Below are 26,006 nucleotides of genomic sequence, written 5' to 3'. Positions count from 1 at the left end.
TGCTTATACTGCTATTTCTTAACTTGTCATTTTAGATTTTATTTATGTCTGTCGACTTCCTACTGTAAGCCATTATGTATCTCCCACTATAACTCCCTCTCTACATCCAATGTTATATCACAAAATTTGAATGAATCAGATGATAGAATGAGTACTATTGTATACATGTTGTTCATTACAAGGCACATAATTACATTTCTTTTCTTGTAGAGCTTTTTTTTAAATTTTAGCCCTGGAAAATAGTTGCCTTATTTTTTACTTGCTTTCCTGTGTATTCATCACTAGTATTAAGGTATACTAGTGTATACCTTAATTCTCTGAGAGTACCATACAGCCCTTCTCAGTATGACCCACATATCAAGTAGTCTGTCAGTTCCTTTTTTTTTTTTCCCCTTGGAAACCTTATTCCTGGAGCCCTGGTCATCCTGCTCTTATTGGCAGTGGTTGCTTGCTCTGGGCCACCCACACAGTCATCCCAGCACTTCCCTTTGCTGCCCTTCTACACTGTGTCCTTACTTGTTTAACTTCTTATTTGGTGGAACATACCTTCTAGATTCTTCCTAAAAAAGCATGAATGGGATGTAAATGTTCTGAGATCACTTGTCTGAAAATGTCTTTATTCTGCCTACCTTTTTTTTTTTTTTTTTTTTTTTTTTTGGAGACAGACTCTTGCTTTGTTGCCCAGGCTGGAGTGTAGTGGCACGATCTTGGCTCACTGCAACTTCCAGCTGCTGGGATTACAGGCGCATGCCATCACGCCAGGCTAATTTTTGTATTTTTAGTAGAGATGGGGTTTCACCACGTTAGCCTAGGCTGATCTCAAATTTCTGACCTCAAGTGATCAGCCCGCCTTTGTCTTCCAAAGTGCTGGGATTATAGGTGTGAGCCACTGTGCCCAGCCTGCCTACCTACTTGATTGACGTTTTGGCTAGGTGTAAATTTGGAACTTTCCCAGATGTTTTAAGGAATTGATCCATTGTTTTCCAGCCTCTAGTGTTGGTATTAAAAAGCCCTGCACCAACTGAATGCCTTATCCTTTATAATGACGTGTCTTCTTTGTAACTTCTTTGAGATATTCTCTTTGTCCCCATGTCCAGAAAGTGATGTGCTTTGGTGTGGGTCTTTGTTCATTTATTGTGCAGAACACTTAATGGGCCATATCTGTATTGACATTCATGACTTTTTTTTTTTCCTGGAAATTGAATTGAATTATTCCTTAGATGATTTCCTTCTGTTCATTTTCTATTTTTCTGTCTCCATGTCTTTCTAGATTGCTATTATGTATTGGATCTCCTGGTTTTTAAAATCTTCTTCTATATATTATCTCTGTTTTTTGGTTGTATGTTCAGGGGTAGATTTGCTCATTTTAATGTTCTATTACTTCTGCTAAAATTTTTGTTATATGTTGAACTTCTGAAAGCTTTTTAAAAATGTCCTGAATATTTACCTGAATAACAGCACTCTGTTTTATTTCAAGAATCCAGCATATTTGTTTATCTTTGAGGATGTTATAGTTTCCTTTTTGCAATTTTTTTTGGTACTCCTAGCATTGTGCTTGTTTCCTCTGAGTTCCTTATAATTGTTTGTTGTGGTCTTTTATGTTAAAATATCTGGTGATCTTTGACTTCATAGCCATAATTACGTGTTAGCCTACCGAAAAGTTGCTTAGAACTTGTGTATGTTACAGTGTGCACATGTGTGTTTATATTTGCATGGTGACACATGGCAACTGGTGACTTTGAATGGGATAACTGGTCAAGGACCTTGCCATTTCATTAGGAAACCCTCAGCTCTTAGCATATCTGTAGGTCTTTCCTCTTGAGGCTGTCAGTTTCTTCCAAAAGGGACTTTCTGATCTTCTGACTTACATAGCACTGGGAGCCTGGTCAGGGAAGAAAGCTGGCAAATATGTCCCTTTTAGGTATGCAGAGTTTTATTTCATCCCATTATTTCCAACAAGTGATTTACTTAACGTGTATGATGTCTCCAAGACTAGATACTTACTCATTCTCTCCAGACTTACATTGTAAATCATCAGTACACTACATGGGATCTGGGGGGTCTTCTACAGACTTTCAACCAGTCCTCCTGTTTTTAGCTATTTCTCACACCCTTACCATCAAATATATCTGGTGCCTTTAGTTTCTAAGCCTTTTAAGGGTTCTGTGGAGTGAACTGGCCTGCTTCTTGTTGGCTTCCTTCCCTGCTTGCAGAATGGAAAAACACTTAGCAGACTGGAGAAAGAGGAAACCTAAGATAGTTACCTCTTGTCATCCACTTCCATCTTTGAGAAGTCTACAAATAAGTCCAAATTTTCTCTCCAGTCCTCTCTATGCCAAGGCTTTCTTCTATTCTTATTCTTTCACTGTCGTTTTAGGGAGGATTCAGGAGGAGAGAGGTTCAATTCCCCTGCCTAGCTGGAAGATCCTTACAGCCCTTTTTCATTTCACTCTTCTCATTTCATTGTAGATTTATGAGTTCAAAGAGGTTATTTGGCTAAATCACTATGTAGTTTATCCCTATTTGTGAGCTTCAAGAAGGCTGGTTTCTGTAAACTTGGAGTTAGTGTGTTGACAAGTCTGTCTTTCCTCTAATCACCTTGGAAATGCTCCAGCTTCTTAACTTCTTTTCTTTGACTACAAGCTGCCTGTTATATTATGGATGGCACAGTCCACTTCGGCATTTACAGGTGTGGGCGTATATTTCTTTTTTTGTGTGGAAGTGATTGGGACTATAGATATGACTAAGCACACTCATATTATTTTGTTTTGGAAATCAGAGCTCATCCTACTCCCCCTTTTTTTGGCCTGTGCACTATTATATTTCTGTCTCATGCATCATAAAATCATCAAAAGCATGTTCTACAGAGAAGCAGAAAAATAGTTTAATACTGTAGTTCATCTTTCTTTCTCATAGAACATGATACATTTAATATTTGTGGCTTTGTAAATATCTAAAGTTAGGCACCCGGCAATGCATTTTGTTTGAGAGCCTAATGAAAACATCAGTTAAACATTTCTTGCTTAATTATTATGTATTCATTAAACTCAAGATTAAGAGTATACAAGGAAAGTTGATTCAAGTTTTGCTAATATTACACACCCTCAAACCTCCTCTTATGTTGGTTATAAGTTATTCATTAAAGCCTTTTGAAACACTTAAAAGTAGAAACCAAATTTAAAAAATAAAACTTACAAGGTTAATTATTTCTATTAGCCTTGGAATGGGATTGGGTGGATGGGTGGACTGGATGGGTGGATTAGAGAGCTTATGTCATTTGGAACTTTATTATAAATAAAGAGATATTGGGTCTATATAGGGCCCTTTTTTTTTTTTTTTTGCTAGCTGGAGCTACATGCCTTTCTTTCCTAGATAGAATGTTTTCCTGTGGAAATGAGTTAACTTGCCCATTGCCTCCCCTGATAGGCTCCACAATTGTTCTACAATGTGTATGTCCAGCAATGAGGACCATCGCTGGCACATAGAAAGAACTCAGTACGTATGTAGTTATTGTATTGCTGAATGGGCAGAGAGCGGTAGTTCACAACATCTTCTGTTTGGATAGGCTGCTAGTAAAAGCATGTACTATTGAACCTGTGAGGAGCACTCTTATCCCACTTCTAACTCCTCATTTCTTCATGGGTCGGCCTGGATGTCTCTTCCTTTAGAAGCCTTCCCTGATCACTCCACTTCTTCCAAATACAGTAGATGTGTCTGCTGTGTATTTATACAACATCCTGAACTACTTAACATGCTGTTTATTTAATTGTTTGTATTCCCCATTAGAATAGGCTCTGAGAAAGCAAAGACTGTATCTGTCTTGCTTATCATTGTATCCCTGACAGCTTGCCCACTGGCTGGCCCTTAATAAGCACACCATAAATGTTTACTTGAAATACTCATTTTTAAAATGAATGAATGAATGAATGAATGATAGATGGATGGTGGATGGCATTGTGTAGCTAAAAATTGTGTCCTGTCTGTCTACCTATTTTTGAAGACCATCCTTTAGTTTGTGTTTCCTGCCATGTTTGAGGGGCCTTTTTTTTTGTCCATAACTCTGTCTTTTATTTAAAGTAAAACACCAAACAAAAGCACATTCGATTATTGACCATGAAGTTTTAATTCTGCTGTCAGTCTCAACCTCATGTCTTAATCACCTGAGGTCAAACTTACATATGTCTTGATAGTCTTTTTGATGACGATGGTAGTCTGCTTTAATTTGTGTGCTATGTGTTCTTGAAATGTTTTGCTATAAAGACACTAGAACTGAATTTTGCTTTATTTCAATGATGATGAATGTAAAAAAAAAACAACTCAGTAACATTCAAACCGATTTCCAAGTTTGTTCTTCAGCCAGAGGAACTTGCACACTGACTTTTTGTAAAGGTGGCAGTTTTATTGTGTTGTAATTCATACACCATAAAATTCACCATTTTAAAGTTTCCAATTTAGTGGTTTTTAGTATATTTACAGAGTCATGCAACCATCACCACAGTATCATTGCGGGATGTTTTCATCATCCCCCAAAGAAATTCAGACCCATGGGAGGCTGAAGCAGGAGAATCTCTTGAACCTGGGAGGTGGAGGTTGCGGTGAGCTGAGATAGTGCCATTGCACTCCAGCCTAGTGACAGAGCAACACTCTGTCTCAAAAAAAATTCCAGACCTATTAGTAGCCACTCCCCATTCTGCTTTCTGCCACTGTGGATTTGCCTATTCTGGTTATTTCACATACATGGAATCATACATTGTATGGCCTTCTGTGTCTGGTTTCTTTTACTTAGCATGATGTTTGAAAGATTCATTCATGTTGTAACATGTATCAGTACTTTGTTCCTTTTTATGGCTGAATAATATTCCTTGGCATCACATTTTGTTTATTAGCTGACAGATATTTGGGTTGTTTCACTTTTTAGCTATTATGAATATTGCTCCCATGAACATTTGTGTACACGTTTTTGTGTGGACATGTTTTTTCGGTTCTGTTGGATATATACATGAAAGTGGAATTGCTTAGTCATATGGTAACTCTGTGGGAGATTGAGAAACTGCCAAACTGTTTTCCAAAATAGCTGCACCATTTTACATTCTTACCAACAATGATGAGGGTTCCAGTTTCTCCATATCCTCGCCAACACTTTTTATTATCCCTCTTTTTCATTATAGCCTTCCATTGAGTATCTCCTTGTTGGGTTTTCTTTTTTTTGTTTCTGAGGTGGAGTCTTGCTCTGTCACCTAGGCTGGAGTACAGCGGTGCGATCTCGGCTCACTGCAAACTCTACCTCAGGTTCAAGCAATTCTTCTGCCTCAGCCTCCTGAGTAGCTGGGAATACAGGCGTGTGCCAGCACGCCTGGCTAATTTTTGTGTTTTTAGTGGAGATGGGATTTCACCGTGTTGGCCAGGCTGATCTCAAACCATGACCTCGTGATCTACCCCCTCAGCTCCCAAAGTGCTGGGATTACAGGTGTGAGCCAGGGTTTGCTTTTTTGTAATGATCAATAAAATAGAGCACTTTTCATGTGTTTATTGACCAAAATTTGTATACTTCCTTTGCGATTTAGCTATTAAATAAAATCCTTTGTCCATTTTTAAACTGGGTTTTCTTCTTATTGTTGAGCTTTTAAAATTATTTTTTCTTGTTTTTTTTTTTTTTGTTGTTGTTGTTTTTGAGACAGAGTTTCTCTCTCTGCTGCTCAGACTGAAGTGCAGTGGCACGATCACGGCTCAGTGCAGTCTTGATCTCCTGAGGCTCAGGTGATATCCTCCCACTCGAGCCTCCCAAATACCTGGAACTACAGGCATGTGCCACCAAGCCTGGCTAATTTTTGAATTTCTTTGTAGAGACAGGATTTTGCCATGTTGCCAAGACTGGTCTGAAACTGCTGGGCACAAGCGATCCACCCGCCTCTGCCTCCCAAAGTGCTGAGATTGTAGGCGTGAGCCACCATGCCTGACCTAAAATTTCTTTATATATTGTGGATACTAGTCCCTTATCAGGTATATGGTTTATAAATACAGTTGACCTTGAACAGTGCAGATATTAGGGGCAGTGAACCCCTGAGCAGTTGAAAAGTATATGTATAACTTGACTTTCCAGAAACTTAACTACAAATAGCCTGCTGTTGACAGGAAGCCTTACTGATAACATAAACAGTTGAATAACACATATTTTGTATGCTATCTGTATTATATACTGTGTTCTTATAATAAAGCAAGCTAGAGAAAAGAAAATGTTAAGAAAATTATCAAGAAAAGAAAACACATTTTCTGTTCATTAATGGGAGGTAGGTCATCATAAAGATCTTCATCCTTGTGGTCTTCACGTTGCGTAGGCTGAGGAGGTTGGGAGGAAGAGGAAGGGTTGGTCTTGCTGTCTCAGGGTAGCAAGAGTGGAAGAAAAAAAAAAATTTTTTTTTTAAATTGAGACCGAGTCTTGCTCTCTCTCCCAGGCTGGAGTTCAGTGGTGCAGTCTCAGCTCACTGCAACATCTGCCTCCCAAGTTCAAGCAGTTCTCCTGCCTCAGCCTCCTGAGTTGCTAGGATTACAGGCACCCATCACGACACCCAGCTAATTTTTGTACTTTTAGTAGAGATGGGATTTCACCATGTTGGCCAGGCTGGTCTCAAACTCCTGACCTCAAGTGAACAACCTGCCTCAGCCTCCCAAAGTGCTGGGATTACAGGGGTGAACCACCACGCCCAGCCAAGAGTGGAAGAAAATTTGCATGCAAGTGAACTTGCACAGGGTCAGCTGTATCTTCTCCCAGTGTGTGCATTCTCTTTTCACTTTGTTGATGGTGTCCTTTGAAGCATGAATGGTTTCAATTTGGGGGAAGTCTAATTTATTTGTTTGTTGCTTATGGTTTGGGTCATATCTAAGAAATACCACCTAATCTAGGGTTATGAAGATTTATTCTTTTTTTTTTTTTTTATAATTTAGCTCTTAATTTTAGGTTGATTTCATTTTGAGTTAATCTGAATGTATGTTTTGAGGTAGAAGTTCAACTTACTCTTTTGCATGTGGATATGCTGTTGTTCCAGCACCATTTGTTGAAAATGCTATTCTTTCCCCATTGAAATGACTTGGCATTCTTGTTGAAAATCAGTTGACCATAAATGTGAGGGCTTATTTTGGGGCTCTCAATTCTATTCCATTAATCTGTATGTCTGTCTTTATGCCAGTACCACACTGTCTTGATTACTGTATTTGGACTAAGTTTTGAAATAGAGAAGTGTGAATCTTTCAAGTTTTGTTTCCCTCAAGAGTATTTTGGCTCTTCTGGCTCTCTTGCATTTCCATATTAATTTTAGTATCAGCTTGTCAATGATACAAAAACAAAGCAGCTGGAATTTTTGATAGAGATTGAGTTGAATCTGTTGTGCCCACTGCCATTTGGCTGAAACTTTAGCTTGTTACCTCTTTTGGACTAGTTGCGTGGACTTCATTTTGAGCACATAGATGTGATGTTATCAGGATTTGGTTATTAACTTTAGATTACAAATGTTTGGGAACTTAAACATGTTATCCACGGCTGGGCATGACCAATATGGCGAAACCTCATCTCTACTAAAAATACAAAAAGTTAGCTGGGTGTGGTGGCAGGTACCTGTAGTCTTAGCTACTTGGGAGGCTGAGACAGGAGAATTGCTTGCTTGAACCCAGGAGGTAGAGATTGCAGTGAGCTGTGATCGTGCCATCACTCCAGCCTGGGCAACAGAGCAAGACTCTGTCTCAAAAAAAAAAAAAAAAAAAGAAAAACAAAACTTTTTCACATATAACATACGTACGGAAATAATCAACGTTCACTTCGATGACTGTTTACAGAGTGAGCACACCTACGTAACAAGAGTCCGGATCTAAAAAGGACCGTTGCCAATATCATTGAGACTTTTCGGTGCTTGCTTTGATTCAGAATTTTTTCATTTTCCTGGATGCTCTAGTAGAGCTGAAGGCTTATCCTTTTTTTTTTTTTTTTTTTTTTTTTTTTTTAAAAAAGTCTGAGTCTCGCTCTGTCACCCAGACTGGAGTGCAATGGTGCGATCTCGGCTCACTGCAACCTCTGCCTCCTGGGTTCAAGTGATTCTTCTGCCTCAGCCTTCTGAGTAGCTGTGATTACAGGAGCCCACCACCACATGTGGCTAATTTTTGTATTTTTACTAGAGACAGGGTTTCACCATGTTGTCGAGGGTGGTCTTAAACTCCTGACTTCAGGTGATCCACCTGCCTCGGCCTCCCCAGGTGCTGGGATAACAGGCGTGAGTCACCACGCCCAGTCAGCTTATTTTAACTGTGTATTTGGAATATCAGTAGGTAGCATAGTGAAGTGGTTGAGATCATGGACTTTTGGCCTCAACTGCTGGGATTCAAATTCTAGCTTTACCACCTATTAGCTGTGAGACTGTGGGCACATTTCTTAACCCTTATGTGCCCCAGTTTCCTCTTTTGTAAAAGGGGGACAAAACTACCTCATCGGGAGGATTAATATGTAGATTGCGTGGAAAATTGCCTAATGATCACGGTAAGTGCCATATGTGTATTAGCTATTACTCATATTATTACTTTTATTGTTGTTATTTTGTATTTGTATTTCTTTAGTGGAATATAAGCTCCTTGTCTGACTTGTTTATCATGATATGCCCAAAAACTAGCACTGTGCCTGGCACATAATAGATATTCAACACATTTTTGAGGAAAGAAGGAGGGGATTTTAAATAATAGAATTCCTAAATCCTTTTCTGAAACTGCCTTTGACAGCTGTAATGTCTCATTTACAACAGCTTCTGGAGCTATTTGACAGCGAAGATCCTCGGGAACGGGACTACTTAAAAACAGTCTTACACAGAATTTATGGCAAGTTTCTTGGTCTTAGAGCATTTATCCGAAAACAGATTAACAATATTTTTCTAAGGTAAGTGGAGGGTAATGGGGGAATAAAGAGAAGCAAAGTTGGTGTTTTTATGGAAGTATTAAGTAAATCTCAAATATCTGAAAACAGTATACTGACTTCTCTTTTTCCCTTTCTGCCTTCCTTCCTTCATTCTCCTGTCCTCTCTCCTTCCTCTCCCTCTACCCGCTTCCCCCTTCTCTCTTCCCCCATCTTCTCCTCCCACCCTCTTCCTCCTCTATTCTTCTTCCTCTCCCCCTCCTCCCCTCCCTCTCCTTCTTCTCTACCCCTCCTCTCCCTCTACTTTCCCCCTCCTCCTCCCTCTCTCCTGCTTTTCTCCTCCTCCTCCTCTCCTCCTTTCTTCTCCTCCTCTTCTTTTCTCCCCTCTCCTGCTCCTGTCTTACTCCCTCTCCTTCTCTCCTCCACCATCTCCTCCTCTCCTGGCCCCTCCCCCTTCTCCTCCGCTTTTCCTTCCTCTCCTCCTCTCTTCCCCCACCTCTCCCCCCACCTCTCCCTCCCCCATCTTCCCCCCTCTTCGTCTCTTCCCCCCCTTCCTCTCTTCACCCCTCTCCTCTTCTCCTCCCCCCTCCTCTTCTCCTCCCCCCTTCCCTTCTTTTCTTCCCTCTCCCCCTTCTCCTCTTCTCCTCCCTCTCCTCCTCTCTTCCCCCATCTCTCCTCTGTCTCCTCCTCTCTTCCCCCTCCTCCTCCCTTCTCCCTCTGCTCCTCCTCTTTTCCACCCTCTCCTCCTCTCCTCCCCCCCCTCCTTCTCTTTTCCCCTCCTCTTCTCCCCCTCTCTTCCCATCTTGTCTTCCCTCTCCTCTCTTCCCCTGTCTCTCCTCCATCCCTTGTCTCCCCTCTCTCCTCCTCTTTTCCCTCCTCTCCTCCTCCTCTCTTCTTCCTCCTCCTCCTTCTCCCCCTCTTCCCCCTTCTCTTCCCTTTCCTCCTCTCTTCCCCGCTCTCCTCGTCCTCCCCCTTCTCGTCCTCCCCTCCTCCTCCTCTTTTTCTCCCTCCCTTCTCCTCCTCCTCTCCTCCTTTCTCCTCCTGTTTCTTCTCTTCTCTCAGGTTTGTTTATGAAACAGAACACTTCAATGGTGTAGCTGAACTGCTGGAAATATTAGGAAGGTGAGCACGGTTTTTCTAATTGCTAATTTCAGGTGAATGTTATTTTAAAAATTAGGTTCAGGTGGCACCAGGAGATGCTCACCTAGTTCTCTTGCTGTATGTACATTGGGTCTCTGTCATTTGTGCCTGTTAGCATATTTTCCAACTGACTGTACAAGACACAATTTCATTTCCCTTCTTCCACAATTGTGCATTGCCAGTTCCAGTGGAATGACTGAAAGAGCTAACAGTTCATTCATTACTAGAAAGATGATACATCTAATTATGGTCGGGCCAGTTACTCCAAAACATCTTATTCTCATTAGTTTTTAGGCTATCTGGTCCTTTGCCTTATCTGTTGAAAGCAGGTTGATAATAATTGGAAAGATTGCCATTTTCAAAGGAGTTGTGTATCCGGGTATAGTCCTTGAACAGCTGCTGCTTGGAGTAGTGGAATGAATTGGAAAGAGCTGTGGTCTTAAGTTTCTACACACAAGGAAGGATAATGTAGCTGGACAAGGTGATTACTTAATCTTTTCTCCTAACATGAAGAGAAAAAGAAGGTGAAGTCACACAGCTTTCTCTCAGTGACTTTCCTAGGCTGGGCAGCGGTTTCAGGAATGAGAAGGAATGATACCTGGAAATGGAAAAGGTCATATTTAAGGCGGAAGCAAGCAAGGCGGGCCATTATTTGGAGAAGGAAAAGGGAGGGAAAATAAAGGGTTTTGATAAAGAACTTTTGGAAACCATCTGACTAATTTTAGGAGCACAGGAGCCTTTGTTGGGTGATCAGAAGCAAATTTTCTTCTCTTAAATTTCCTTCCAACTTATTGTATGCCTTGAAGTCATTGAGAAATCCTGGCTGGGTGTGGGGGCTCACGCCTATTATCCCAGCACTTTGGGAGGCCGAGGTGGGCAGATCACTTGCTGCGGTTAAGAATTCTAGACCAGTCTGGACAACATGGTGAAACCCCGTCTCTACTAAAAATACAAAAAAATTAGCCAGGCATGGTGGTGGGTGCCTGTCACCCCAGCTACTCGGGAGGCTGAGCATGGGAATGGCTTGAATCCCAGAGGTGAAGGTTGCAGTGAGCTGAGCCTGGGCCACTGCACTCCAGCCTGGGCAATAGAGCAAGACTCTATCTAAAAAAAGAAGAAAAGAAAAGAAATTCTGAATGCCACTGGGGTGGGTATTATGTTGTTTTGTACAAACAACTGATTAAGTTTAACTAATATCACAAGAACAGTTTGTCTCAGTTTAACTTGTTGTGGTAACATTGCTAATTTGTGTCTCTTTTTTCTCCCTAGTATTATCAATGGCTTTGCTTTACCTCTTAAGGCAGAACACAAACAGTTTCTGGTGAAAGTATTGATCCCCTTACACACTGTCAGGAGCTTATCACTCTTCCATGCACAGGTAGGAGGATTTTGTACAACTACTTTTAGAAGCCAAATAAAAATTTTGCTAACTCATTGTTTTTTTGATATTGATATAGCCTTTTTTTTTTTTTTGAGATGGAGTCTCGCTGTGTTGCCCAGGCTGGAGTGCAGTGGCACAGTCTTAGCTCACTGCAGCCTCCGCCTCCCTGGTTCAAGCGATTCTTCTGCCTCAGCCTCCTGAGTAGCTGTGACTACAGTCGCTCACCCCCACGCCTAGCTAATTTTTGTATTTTTAGTAGAGACGGGGTTTCACCATGTTGGCCAGGATGGTCTGCGTCTTCTGACCTCGTGATCCGCCCACCCTGGCCTCCCAAAGTGCTGGGATTACAGGTGTGAGCCACCGTGCCGGGCCTATAGCCTTCATTCCTAAAGGAAAGAGACTTATTAAAGTTTAAAATACTCCATGAGGGAAATAAAAATGTATGCGTTTTTTTCTATGCACAGTAGAATCATGGAAATATTTTTAAAGTGGGAGGAGCCCTTGTTTGGTCATTTTATTTTACAGAGAACTTAGATGACTTGCCCAAGTGCACACAATAACATACTGAACATATTACATATAATAAAATGCACAGGAGCCTAGCAGATGTAGATCTTTGGACTATGTAATCATGTTTTAATGTTCTTGAATATTTTGTTCCATCCTATTTGCATTAGTCTATCAGTTGCCCTTTTTGCCTCCTGTTCTAGGTCACTCACCATGTCTTTGTCACTTTCTACACATAAACACTCTCACAAGTAAACAAATCAATCAGTATTTTCACATTTTTTTTCTCTTTAAGCCTTCATCACTTTAAAAAGCATACACTGTCTTGTCTGCATTCTAATTTTTGTGCTAACACTGCCTTGCATGGTCAGTATGTTACTGGGGGTAGATAAATTATTGGGTAGTGTTTTAAATTTTGGATAGGAAAATTTTAAATACGACTAGACTCTGACTCCTTCTTACCCCCATTGGGAAGGTTTTGAGGTTGCATAAAAACATAACACATTTTTCTAAGCACTGTTCCTCTTTAAATGTGAAATTCTGTATTTCGAGGAAAAATTAATCCATATGTTTCTAATTTAGAACACCATCAGAATGGTCTTTTGCGAGAGTGGTTTTCTTGTCTGAGAATCTTTGCAAGCCCTTTTACAAATCTTGCCTTTGGTTTTGAAATGGGATATCATATTTCATGATTATTATTTTAAACAATCTTAGTTAGATGCGTTAGTACCAGATGTAGAACTATTCTTCCGTTTCTCCAGGTTCTGACTGGCGGGTACAATCTTTCATCTACTTGTGAAACTGCTTTAGTTTGCATGTGCCATTTCAGGCAATTGGCAAAGTTTTTTATTAAGTGCTTATTTCCCATAGAGGACTCTTGTGGAACTACAGTAAAACTCAGTACTGTTGATATTAGCAAAGAGAGAAAGGAAGCCCCTGAGATGTAGCTCAAAGTGTATGTAGGTGAGATAATTCCACAATATGCTGAGTATGATGTCTCACCTCTGCTTTTCATTAGCTGCATACTTCATGTCCTAATACTTTTTAAAAAAAAAAATTCCCTGGAGCCATGTTAATATTAGTCTTTGGCTTGAAAAAGTAGTTTCTTATTTTGCTTTATATAGATTTTATTTTTATGATAATTAAAATGAATTGAATGTGAAGTTATTAAAACCAGTCTGGAAACCTTTTAGGAAGTTTTAATATTATATCTTTTGAGCCCTTACTGTATAGAATTTAAAATTTTGCCTTTTATTTTTTACTCAGCTGGCATATTGTATAGTACAGTTTCTGGAGAAAGATCCTTCACTCACAGAACCAGTAAGTCTTTCTTCCATATTCAAAAACTTCACAAAAATTACCTTTCCCAGAAATATATATGAAAAATTAAATGCCATTTGTTTTTCTCCTTTTCATTTTAGGTTATTAGGGGGTTAATGAAATTTTGGCCTAAAACATGTAGTCAAAAAGAGGTAAGTGTTTACTGTCAGAGTGTTCATAGTTTACTGAGTATTTTACTGAGTGCCAAGCATTGGGCTAAGCATGTATAAAACCACATCATCAGGGCCAAGCATGGTGGCTCACGCCTGTAATCCCAGCACTTTGGGAGGCCGAGGTGGGCAGATCACTTGAGGTTGGGAGTTCGAGACCAGCCTGACCAACAGGAGAAACCCCATCTCTACTAAAAATACAAAATTAGCCGGGCGTGGTGGCACATGCCTGTAATCTCAGCTACCCAGGAGGCTGAGGCAGGAGAATCGCTTGAATCCGGGAGGTGGAGGTTGCAGTGAGCCGAAATCGTACCATTGCACTCCAGCTTGGGCAATAAGAGTGAAACTCTGTCTCAAAAACAAGACAAAACAAGCAAAACACAACAAAACAGCATCATCTCATTTAAACCTCATTGTAACTCTATAAGGCAGCGCTGTCAAAACTCTTGTTTTACTAGTTTTGAAACTGTTAGGTTAAATAGCCTACCCCAGTACACTAAGTAAGTACAGATGATTAGGCCCGAACTCGCCTGCTTAACTCCTGAACCCTGGCTTTTTATTCACTGTGCTATTCAGCCTCAGGTAAGGCCAGGCCAGGCCCCAATCGTGTGTCCAGTTGTCTAGCTTTGTTGATGTTCCCTTCCTAGTGGCCCCGTTCATAATATGAAGGTTTTGCTGTCACTGTAGAAAGATGCTAGAGCAGCCTGCCCAAATACTCACTTTAAAGCATAGTATAGCTGGATCTTACTGTGTCATCTTAGGATAGACAACAGACCTTTAGTTTCAACCATTCACAAATTACCCTGGAGGGTTCAGACCTACAATCATTTGTACCTTTGCTGAGAACTCACCAGGCAGGCGCCACTTTGTGAGGTTGCTTTAGGGTAGTGCGTGAGTTTCTTAGCTGGAGGTGAGCCTAACTGAGCACCAGATCTGCAGCCACTCTTCTGGCAGGTTAGCAACCATGTGGAAAGTGGCTTAGAAACAAAGATCAGCTGTTAGTTTTATATTTGGTTAAAATTTTGGGAGAAATTCCATTTACATATTAACAAATGGCAAGGGTCTACTATATTTTACTTTTAGCAGAAATACCTTCCTTCTCAAATCAGCTTCAATTCTCCAAACCCTATTTTAATTTCAGAAAGTCATTTAATTAAAATCTGTTAGGTAAAATTGAACTGTGCATTGCTACCCAGATACATTTCAAAATATGAAGGCATTGTTATTTTTCATACTTTGATTGCTCACTTTATTTTTTTTCAAAGTAATTATTTTTTTATAGCTACATACATAAACTGGTTTTTATTTCTCTGTCATTTTCCCATTATATTTAAAACAATTGACTCTACTGTGGATTTGGCTCCATACTGTGATCTAAAAACTCTGTTTCTTGCGGCACCCGGTGCTGAGTTCACAAGATTCACTCTGCTCTGTAGAGAGCAAGCGTGCGTGCGTGCGTGCGTGTGTGCATGCATGTGCGTGCGTGCGTGCGTGTGTGCATGCATGTGCGTGTGTGTGTGTGTCTAGAATGCGTCAGTGCGTGCTCATGGGTTTAAAGTGGCACCTGCATGTGGGTGAGTCTGCTCATTTGTGTTTCTTGAACTTTTTGTTGTATTAATGAGTGCTCTGAGTGCATTCTAGAGCATCAAGCATGTAGCAAGGGGCTGTAAGTATTTGGCAAATGACCACATTTGAACTTTTGCTCTTCCATGTAGGAGGGCTACCTTCTTATTGTTTAAAAAAAACCAAAAAAGTGTTGTGGAAAGAGAGCTGGGTTACTGGTAATAGAGAGGAAAACCCTACGGGGTCAGTTTTGCTTCTCAGGGGCCGGCGCAGTGTGTGAGTGTCCCTCGTTCTGTGTAACATATGTAACAAGTAAGAGTATTTTTTCCAAGTATGTAGAATTTTTCCAAGTACCCTGTGGTGAATTCTCTGTGGAACAAACTCTAACATGGGATAATGCCTAGTTCATTTATGTTTGGTGTTATGTGTAAATTTTTCTTACAGTAGTCCAAACTCTCATTAGTCCTCCTTGTTCTTACAGATTTTTTTGTGTGACATGCCTCACATCTTGTGTTTTGCTTGTACTTACAGGTCATGTTCCTTGGGGAACTGGAAGAAATATTGGATGTGATTGAACCTTCACAATTTGTTAAAATCCAAGAACCTTTGTTTAAACAAATCGCCAAGTGTGTATCTAGCCCCCATTTTCAGGTTAGTAGTAAAGAGGACATGAGCCAGGGAGCATGAGTTATTTTGGTTAAATTTTATTTGTTTCAAAAGCAATGTAATGGACACTAGCTACCTCTTGTTTATTTGCTATCTCCTCACAGGATAATAATTTTAACAGTGGCCACCTTATCTTGAGCGCTTGATACCTAACAGCCACAGTAATGGTGCTTTCTCTCCGGTAGCTTTAATTCTCCTAACACCCTGCAAGGAGGGCATTATGGTTTTTTATAGACATGCAGATATGAACACTGAAGCTCAAAATGGTCAAAAGTATTTCAGATAATTCCTAAATAAGTGGGCTGGTGGGGTTTCTCTACTGTGTAAGAGAGAATGCTAAATAATGTTTAAGAGGAAAAAGGAGAAAACCTAATATTCCATACTATGCTAGATACTTTACGTACATTGTTTATAAATGTCCCATTATCCGCTGAAGCTTTTCTAGATGGAAAAAAAAAAAAAAAAAAGGAGGCTCGGAGAGCAATTTACTGTAGGTCCCAAGTCGATAGAGAGTAGAGTCAAATTTTGATCTTTGGTGTAGCTGCTTGCTAAAGCCAGTGACCTTCCCGTGACACTGCTCTGCCTCCTCGTGGCCACTCAGGGGCAACGCTTTTCTTTCTTGGGGCCATGGCTGCTGTGCTGTGGAACCCATATGGGAGGGAAGAAGGGTAAACTGGGGGAGCACACATTAGGTTTGATCCTTTGGCTGTCTCACCTAAGGCCCATTTCATAAACTTAGACTCTGCCTATTGATTGGAAGAGATTGTTCAGAGTGTGGTTCTTAGCACAGAACCAGACCTCTAATGGTGTCATTTGATGGTGGACTTTTTCCCTAAGCTGTCATTGTGCTGCATAGTTAGAGACACTGGCTGCTGCTGCTGTTTTGATTTCTGACCAAAAGACATGTTAATATGTTAAAGCAGTAACCTTATGGCAATCCAGCAGTTGTACCACAAAGCAAGAAAAAAGAAGGTAGAAACTGTGACAAGCCTGAATAAAAATGGAAAAATTACAGAACGGTATATAGATATTTTGATACCACCCAGGGCCTTTAGTGCTCACATATCTGGATTGTTTGCCTTAGTTTTTTTCATTTTTCAGCAGGATGTTTGGCATTATGGAGGTCAAGGAACAAGTATCTTTTTTTTTTTTTTTTTGAGGCAGAGTCTCACTTTGTTGCCCAGGCTGGAGTGCAGTGGTGCGGTCTCGGCTCACTGCAAGCTCCGCCTCCCGGGAAACAAGTTCCGCCTCCCGGGAAACAAGTATCTTTTTAAAAATGAGCATCACCAGCCGGGCGCAGTGGCTCATGCCTGTGATCCCAGCACTTCGGGAGGCTGAGGCGGGTGGATCATGAGGTCAGGAGTTTGAGACCAGCCTGGCCAACGTGGTGAAACCCGGTCTCTACTAAAAATACAAAAATTTAGCTGGGCGTGGTAGCGGGCGCCTGTAATCCCAACTACTCAGGAAGCTGTGCAGGAGAATCACTTGAAACCGGAAGGCAGAGATTGCAGTGAGCCAAGATTACGCCATTGTACTCCAGCCTGGGCAACAAGAGCGAAACTCCATCTTAAAAAAAAAAAAAACAAAAAAAAACAAAAACTCACCAGAAAGGCCTAAGTGATACCCAGAAGCTTAGAAAAGAGAGGCCATATCTTGGTCAGCTTGGGCTGCCATAACATAACACCATAGACTGGCGACGTAAACATGTATTTTCTCACAGCCCTGGAGGCCAGAAGTTTGAGATCAGGATGATAGCATGGTTGGTTTCTGGTGAGATCCTGCTTTCTGGCATGCAGATGGCCCTCTTCTTGCTGTGCGCTCATGTGGCCTTTCCTGGCGTGTGCATACAGAGAGAGGCAGTCTCACTCTCTTCCTCTTCTTATAAGACCCCCAGTCTTATTTGGTTAGGACCCCACCCTTATGAGCTCATGTAACCTTAATTACCTCCTAAAAGTCATGTGTCCAAATACAGTCATGTTGGGGGTTAGGACTTCAACATATGAATTGTGAAGGGCACACAATTCAATTTGTAGCAGAAAGAAAAAAGAATTTTCAATTATTTGGCAGAAGTAAAATTGAGAACAAAGGAAAGAGGCTCTTATTTATTTCTTAAGTGTTCATTAATAAATGTTTACTGGATAAACCAACAAATACATTAATAAATGTTTGCTGATTCATCCATAAACATTTATTAATGAATTTGCTGGTTCATCCATTTATTGAGTGGCCGCCCTATGTAGCCAGACACTTCTCATTGTTTGCCTCAGGTATGTCATTAGGATCTGAGGTCTGCACGCTGGTGACACTGCCTCTGTGTGTGCAGAAGGACAATGGATCCCAGGAAAGTAGTGGCTCTGTCCTATTGTCAGACACAGTAATTTTTAACTTTGCATAAACAATACCTTTCCTCTTTAAGGAGCTGGATACATACTTCTGTTAGTGGGTTTACATATTAAAATGGATATATAAGAGATTAAGAAAGTTGTTAGAGTTAAATGGCAGGTAAGTATTGGACTCTGGAGGAACATCCAGAGAGACCATGGGAGGATGCTAATAAAGAAGGAGGCACCTAGGATTTTCCTCCAACCAGTTAGAATGTTCAGAACAGCCTCATTCTTACTCTTTTTTTCTCCCTCTCCTTGCCTCCTGCTTTATCTGCATCAGCTACCTCATTTGCTTTGATGATTCCCAAACACATTGTCCTCATCCATGCCTCTGCCTTCCTTTCCTTAATACCCTCTACCTGGAATGCCCTTTCCTTCATCCTTCGAAGCCCAGCTTAAATGCCACTTGCCTATGTTACATTTCTTTTTTTTTTTTTTTGAGACGGAGTCTTGCCGTGTTGCCCAGGCTGGAGTGCAGTGGTGCAGTTGTAGTTCACTGCAGCATCTGCCTCCCGGGTTCAAGCAATTCTTGTGCCTCAGCTTCCCGAGTAGCTGGGACCACAGGTGCGCCCCACCATGTGCAGCTAATTTTTATGTTTTTAGTAGAGATGGGGGTTTTGACATGTTGGCCAGACTGGTCTTGAACTCCTGACCTCAAATGATCCACCCACCTTGGCATCCCAAAGTGCTGGGATTACAGGCGTGAGCCACCACACTTAGCCCCACCTATGTTACATTTCTGCCACTCTTCTGTTTCCCAAGTCATCTGGATTATTGATTCTACTCTTTTCCCCTCCTTCCCCTGACACTTTATTCATGTATCTGATATAGCATGTGTCACAGTTTACTTTGGATAGGCTTGTAGATGCCCCTTCTCCCACCAGCGTGTGAACTCTTTACGGATAACAGAGTAAAGAGGTTAAGAATAGGGACTTTGGAATCTGCCACTTACTAGCCATGTGACCTTGAGCCAATGGCTTATCTCTCTGAGTCTCAGATTCTTCATCCACAAAATAGAAAAGTAATGGTACCAACTCTGTTGGTTGTGAGGAAATGAGGTAGTATAGATGTGGGACACTTAGCATAGCACGTGGCATATAGTGAACATGCAGTAATGATTGTTTTCTTTGTACTCTCAGGGTCTAGTGCCTAATGAGTCCCAGGGTTTGGTTTTATTTTGTTTTTTTGAACCAAGCTGAATAATATAAATGGAAAAATTCTGATTTCTCAGTGTCTTCCGGTAGATACATCTTATACCATTTTGTTCTCTTCTAAAACACAGCTTCTTAATCTGTATAAATGAAAGAAGCCACCCCTTTTTCCCTTTTCCCCTATAACTACCCTTTTTAGAGATTTTAGGTTTTGTTTTTGAGATGTTCCTTTGAATTCATAAAATCCAAGATGAGCCAATCAGGCCCAGCAGACCAAATTAGAGCCAGTTGATAGCTTGGTGGGCAGAGAAAAGGGATCTAAGAGATCTGAGAGGGTAGGTGCAGCCAGTGTCCCTGAGACCAGAAACTGAGCAGAAATCTCCTGGCTTTCACAGGAAGGGACCAGAAACAAACACTGGAAGAAGCCCTAGAAGCGAGGCCCCAGTCTTTACCATTTATTACCAGTGTAACCTTGCCTATATTATTCCACCTCTCTGAATCTCTGTGTCCTCATCTGTAAAATGAACACAGTGGTATCTCCTTTTGGGATGGTGGTAAGGATGATACATTCTACTTGCCGTGTAGGCACAGTGCCTACCCATAGGAGGCACTTAGTAAATATTGGCTGCTTTACAGGGATGGACAACTGTGGGTGTTCCTCAGTAGCTGTGACTGAATGCTAACTATATGCTGGGCACTGGGTTCGATCTAAGTGTGTGTGATGAAAAACGTGAGCCAGGAAAGGGGACCAGTAAGATGTGCTAAAGTGATGTCAGGAAAGTGTGGAATCAGATGACCTGGCAGAATTAGAGAAGAATATAAACAAACAGGAAAACTTCTTTTCCTTCCCTGAGTTGATGAACCACTTGAACCACTCTGGATTTTTTTTTTTTGGGTAGGAGGGGAAGACAGGGCCTTGCTCTGTCACCCAAGCTGGAGTTCAGTGGCATGATCTTGGCTCACTGCAACCTCTGCCTCCTAGGCTCAAGCAATCCTCCCACCTCAGCCTCCCAAGTAGGTGGGACTATAGGCACATGCCACCAATCCTGGCTAATTTTTGTGTCTTTGTAGAGGCAAGGTCTCCCCATGTTGCCCAGGCTGGTCTCAGACTCTTGGGCTTAAGCGATCTGCCTACCTCGGCCTCCCAAAGTGCTGGGATTACAGGCGTGAGCCACCGTGCCTGGCCCACTTTGGAATTTTCTAAGACATTTAAAATCTGCAAACATTTAAAATGTGGGCTGGGCACGGTGGCTCACGCCTGTAATCCCAACACTTTGGGAGGTTGAAGTGGGCGGATCACAAGGTCAGGAGATCGAGACCATCCTGGCCAACATGGTGAAATCCCATTTCTACTAAAAATACAAAAATTAGCTAGGCTTAGTGGCACGTGCCTGTTGTCCCAGCTACTCGGGAGGCTGAGGCAGGAGAATCGCTTGAACCCAAGAGGCAGAGGTTGCAGTGAGCTGAGATCGCACCACTAGTGAGACTCTGTCTCAAAAAAAAAAATTAACATGTGATTAATATTTAATTTTAATGGAATGATTTAAAAATGGCCTTTTAAAAATATTTTGTTTGGAAATATTTATAAGTTTGTTTTATCTTTGTCTTTTTCTCTCTCTTAACATTTTATTTTTCTTTTCCCAAAGGTGGCAGAAAGAGCACTCTATTATTGGAATAATGAATACATCATGAGTTTGATAGAAGAAAACTCTAACGTCATCCTTCCCATCATGTTTTCCAGCCTTTATAGGATTTCAAAAGAACATTGGAATCCGTAGGTTTTCAGTTTCTTTCCTCTGTTCTCTTCGTCCCTTCCTCTCTTTCTTTCCCTTCAGCCTTATTATGTGCCAGATGCTGTCCTTGTTGCTGAAGACGTATGTGAAAAGATAAAATCCTTACCTTCTGGGGATTCACTGACTGGAGAAAATAAACAGATACTTTAACAAAATACCAGTCAAAGTATCTATTTACTAGACAGTCTTCTTGATCTGTCTGTGAAGGTAGCAGATCTTTTGGGGAGGCACTGCAGCTGAGAGGAGAGGTGTGTAGATACTGACGGCATGGCCATGCTTAGACTGAATCTGAAAGGAATTTGGCAGGTGGATGGCATGGGGAGAGCCCTTTCAGACGGTGGGTCCATCCATCATATTAAAAGTCACAAAGATGTCAAAAGCACCTGTCAGTTTCTGAGACTGTGAGTTTGGGAGGGCTGAGGCACAAAGTCTTTTGGGGAGGGTGCTAGAGGATGTGGCTAGAAAAGATTGTGGGACTCGTGTGAACCTTCACCAAGTAGATGATGAGAAAGTACTGAAGGGTTGTAAGTGGGGAAGTGGTCTGACTAGGTTTGCGTTTTAGTGTGATCTGTTTCTTAACAGCTAACTCAGTTGCTATATGTATCTCTTGGAAAGGAATAAGTTTAAAATAATCAAGGAGAAGTTTAACATCCAGCCCGATGAAAGTTAAAGCATTCTGAATTTGAATGCCTTTACATTTTTCTCTGTGGAATAGAAGGAAAATTTAATGTGGCATTTAAAAATTGGTAGATACAATTCAGTATATTAATAATATGTTTATCTTTAAACATTTTGCATGTAATTATAATATGTCATATTTCTCATTTTTCAAATTTGCCAAATTTTATTAATAGAACTTGTAAAAATAAGGAGCTGGTGGTAACAGTTAAGTCCCTTTATACAGATAGTCCCTTGAGGACGTTCTAGCAAGTGTCTGTAACTACTCAGTATACTATATTTGGTGCTTTCCCATCACTGCCCTTGGGAGGAAGGTCATTCTGGAACCTTAACAGAAAAGAACTTAAATTTTCCTTTTAATGGCACAAGGCAGAAGCTACACTGCAAGTGTACTTTCTTGTAAATGTTTTGGAAACATCAGACTCATGGTTTATTTAATATATGGCTAATTTTTACCAATGCCTTTTTCAGTGATATTAGGAGCATGTTTGTTGCAAAACGGAAGCAACGGATATTTTTGCAAAAGGAAAAGCTATTTAGACTCTAGTCTGAAGCTATCAAGCCCATCAGAACCTTGTCCTCACATTGCCTAAGTATGGGCTACCATTTTGGCTGTTTAGCTGTTTAGTGTCCCATAGCTAATAGCAACCATCCCAGCTTGCCAGTTATCTTATCAGCATATATTTTGGGTCAGCAGGACTGGTGCAGATCACAGCTAGACAAATAACTCATGTTGAACCACCCAACGTACATGGGGGCTTGATTTCATTTCTGTGGATAAGAATTATATGTGTATATATACACACACACACACACACACACACACACACACACACATTTATATATAACATTCGTTTCTATGGAAGTAGCTTCTGATTTTGATGAATTATGTGTTATTTAGAAAATAGAATTCTATGCAAATTCAGGTGTCTAAGGTTAGTGCTGTCACAGATCCTTATTTTAGGGTGAAGTTGCTTTACTATTATACTTGCCTTTTTATTAAATGAAATTATCAAATGCCCACAGGCAGCTCTATTCTGGGTGCCAATAATTAGAAGGGCAGGCCGGGCACTGTGGCTCACGCCTATAATCCCAGCACTTTGAGAGGCCGAGGTGGGCAGATCATCTGAGGTCGGGAGTTCGAGACCAGCCTGACCAACATGGAGAAACCTCGTCTCTACTAAAAATACAGAATTAGCTGGGCATAGTGGCTCGCGCCTATAATCTGAGCAGCCTGGGAGACTGAGGCAGGATAATTGCTTGAACCCAGGAGGCGGAGGTTGTGGTGAGCCAAGATGGTGCCATTGTACTCTATCCTGGGCAACAAGAGCGAAACTCCATCACAAAGAAGAAAAAAAAAATTAGAAGGGCAAAATTAGATTTTTTTTTCAAGTTCCACCACCCCTCAGAAAATTATCTTGCCTTGAAATCTCTTAATGTGGAAGTGAACTGTAGGTCATTCTCAGTTGTTCCAACTAAAAAGGGATACAGACAACGTGCGGTGCGAGAAACCATTCAGACAAAAGTTGTGCTTTTGCTTTCTTCATTCAGTATCCCATTTTATAAGACTAACTAACACGTTCCCTTTCTTCTGTGCTTTCCAGGGCTATTGTGGCATTGGTGTACAATGTGTTGAAGGCATTTATGGAAATGAACAGCACCATGTTTGACGAGCTGACAGCCACATACAAGTCAGATCGTCAGCGGTAACTTTTTAAAGCTTTTTTGTCAGCTGTGCATAAAACTATTGAGTTTTTTCCTTGCTCTTTGCTGAAGTTGCCTAATTGTACCTCAAATCTTAAGCAGCACAGTTTTGTTTACAGTCATGCATTGCTTAACAACCAGTATATGTTCTGAGAAATGCATCCTGCGGCAATTGTATTGTGTGAACAGCATAAGTGTATAGTAATTACACAAACCTAGATGGTATAGCCTACTGTGACACACCTGAGCTGTATGGTATTGCCTGTTCTTCCTAGGCTACAATCCTGTACAGTGTGTTACCATGGTGAATACCGTAGCCAATTGTAACACAGATCACTAGGCAGTAGGACTTTTTCAACCCTGTTAAAATTTTATGGGACCACTGTGGTATATGTGGTCTGTGTTGACCGAAATGTTATTATTTGGCACATGACTGTATTTATATATTCATTTTTGCACCCTTATTAACTGTGTCTTTATTACTGTGCCACTGAGTAACAAAGCTTTGTGACACTGTCATTTTGATAAAGCCTGCTTTCCTCCCTTTCTTTAATAATAGTTTAGTTCTGCCTCAGGGTTAAGAGCCCAGCATATAACTGGTATTTTAGGTTCACTTAAAGGGACCATCAGGTAGTTTTCTATCTGGGATTCACTCCCACTCTGAACTTACTTGAAGTGTAATTGGGCAGATCTTGTACTTCACTCCAATAGCAGGGGGAATGAGGCACCATTTTTCTAGCTCTTGGGCCCAGGACTTACTAGAACCCAACAAGTTTATTACAATTTAAAGAACAGTGAAAAGAACATGAAGGTTAATAGTCTGGTATTAACCAGAAATGTTTGAGACCATATGGGAGAACAAAACAGTGGAACTCTTTACAATACATGCTTATGGCTTACTAAAGCCTTTGTTGGTTTCATTTAGAGGATTCTTCAGTTTTGTTATATCTTGTCCAATGTGTTCTACTTTCCAAGAGATGTACTTGGGGAGATTATAGAACTCTAGGGAGCTCTTAGTAGTTGAGCCTCTGGTTTGACTTTGATCACCCATAAGCAGGTGTCAGCTTTGTATATCATAAAACTATGGACCTCAGAGGACCCAGAGGTGTGTGCGAGTGTTCATACCCAGGGTCTTGCTGAACCTCTCTGGTTCCCGTGGTGCTTTGTCTCATTTTTAGTCTGTCACTTGCATTTTATTGATAAAAAAGAGCAATGAGGAGAACGGTTTGATGGCAGAGGGACCATTGCAATGATTTTCTTTTTTAAGTTACCAGGGATGTGGTTTATGAAAACCAACTTAATTATGGAATATGGTGAGTATTTAGCTGAGAATCTCACAAGCGGCTCAGATTTTGTACCCAGAATATTGGGATTAATATCAATTATGTGATATGTTATTCCACATGTACAGTTTAAACAACTTTTAATTCACTATATTAGCAATTGTTGCAAATTATAAATTCATAATAACCCTCCTTGCCCCAAACTTAAAATCTTTAAAGGATGTTACTTAAAAAACAGGCCAAGGGTACATTTTAATACTGTGGTATACCATTAAAGGTGCATTGTGCATAACATCTTCTCTTTTAGAGCAACTGAAAACTCATTATTATTATCCTAGTTGAACCAGGATTAAATTTGTAGAATCTCATCAAGAATATTGAAGAACTTGGCTGGGCACAGTGGCTCACACCAGTAATCCCAGCACTTTGGGAGGCTGAGGCAGGCGATTCATCTGAGGTCAGGAGTTCGAGACCATCCTGGTCAACATGGTGAAACTCTGTCTCTACTAAAAATATGAAAATTAGCCAGGCACAGTGGCATGTGCTTGTGGTCCCAGCTACTAGGGAGACCGAGCTGGGAAGGTCACTTGAACCCGGGAGGTGGAGGTTGAGGTGAGCTAAGATCACGCCACTGTACTCCACCTTGGACATTGGAGCGAGACTCTGTCTCAAAAAAAAAAAAATATTGAAGAACTTATTTTTACTCAAATTATTTGGTTTGTATTTAGTGAACTTTAGTAATAAAACTATTTTCTGATTATTATCTGAACTAAATAGATCAAACCCTCAAAAAACTAAGAATTAACTAGGGGGACCAGGAATAGATAAAACGATGAGGTTGATTGTGATATTCTGGCATATTACAGTTATTTATAATGAGTGCACTTTCTTAATGAGAAAATGGGGGCCAGGCGTGGTGACTCACGCCTATAATCCCAGCACTTTGGGAGGCCGAAGCGGGCAGATCACCTGAGGTTGGGAGTTCACAACCAGCCTGACCAACATGGAGAAACCCCATCTCTCCTACAAAGTACAAAATTAGCCAGGCATGGTGGCATATGCCTGTAATCCCAGCTACTCGGGAGGCTGAGGCAGGAGAATCACTTGAACCTGGGAAGGGGAGGTTGCCATGAGCAGAGATTGTGCCATTGCACTTCAGCCTGGGCAACGAGCGAAACTCCGTCTCAAAAAAAAAGGCTAGGTGCGGTGGCTCACGTCTGTAATCCCAGCACTTTGGGAGGCTGAGGCGGGTGGATCACGAGGTCAGGAGATGTGAAACTCTGTCTCTACTAAAAATACAAAAAATTAGCTGGGCGTGGTGGCAGGCACCTGTAGTCTCAGCTACTCGGGAGGCTGAGGCAGGAGAATGGCGTGAACCT

The 26,006-nt window shown here is 41.0% G+C and overlaps 1 protein-coding gene across 4 annotated transcripts in view; it reads left to right on the top strand.

The window, feature by feature from the left end:
* PPP2R5E (protein phosphatase 2 regulatory subunit B'epsilon) overlaps positions 1 to 26,006 on the top strand; it is a 174,586-nt gene that overhangs the window by 140,436 nt on the left and 8,144 nt on the right. For 3 of the 4 annotated variants that reach the window (XM_025391834.1, XM_025391833.1, XM_025391837.1), the window contains 8 exons: positions 8,781 to 8,911; positions 9,950 to 10,009; positions 11,297 to 11,405; positions 13,182 to 13,235; positions 13,337 to 13,387; positions 15,500 to 15,619; positions 20,816 to 20,943; positions 23,245 to 23,346. In XM_025391834.1, the coding sequence (XP_025247619.1) occupies positions 8,781 to 8,911; positions 9,950 to 10,009; positions 11,297 to 11,405; positions 13,182 to 13,235; positions 13,337 to 13,387; positions 15,500 to 15,619; positions 20,816 to 20,943; positions 23,245 to 23,346 (755 nt within the window). The remainder of the gene's footprint in view (positions 1 to 8,780; positions 8,912 to 9,949; positions 10,010 to 11,296; positions 11,406 to 13,181; positions 13,236 to 13,336; positions 13,388 to 15,499; positions 15,620 to 20,815; positions 20,944 to 23,244; positions 23,347 to 26,006) is intronic. The other variant, XM_025391836.1, reaches the window with a different exon arrangement.

Source organism: Theropithecus gelada, chromosome 7b (assembly GCF_003255815.1).
Source record: "Theropithecus gelada isolate Dixy chromosome 7b, Tgel_1.0, whole genome shotgun sequence".
NCBI lineage: Eukaryota > Metazoa > Chordata > Mammalia > Primates > Cercopithecidae > Theropithecus > Theropithecus gelada.
The sequence above is the reverse complement of the archived record's forward strand: the minus strand, read 5'-3'. Positions and strand labels throughout refer to the sequence as shown.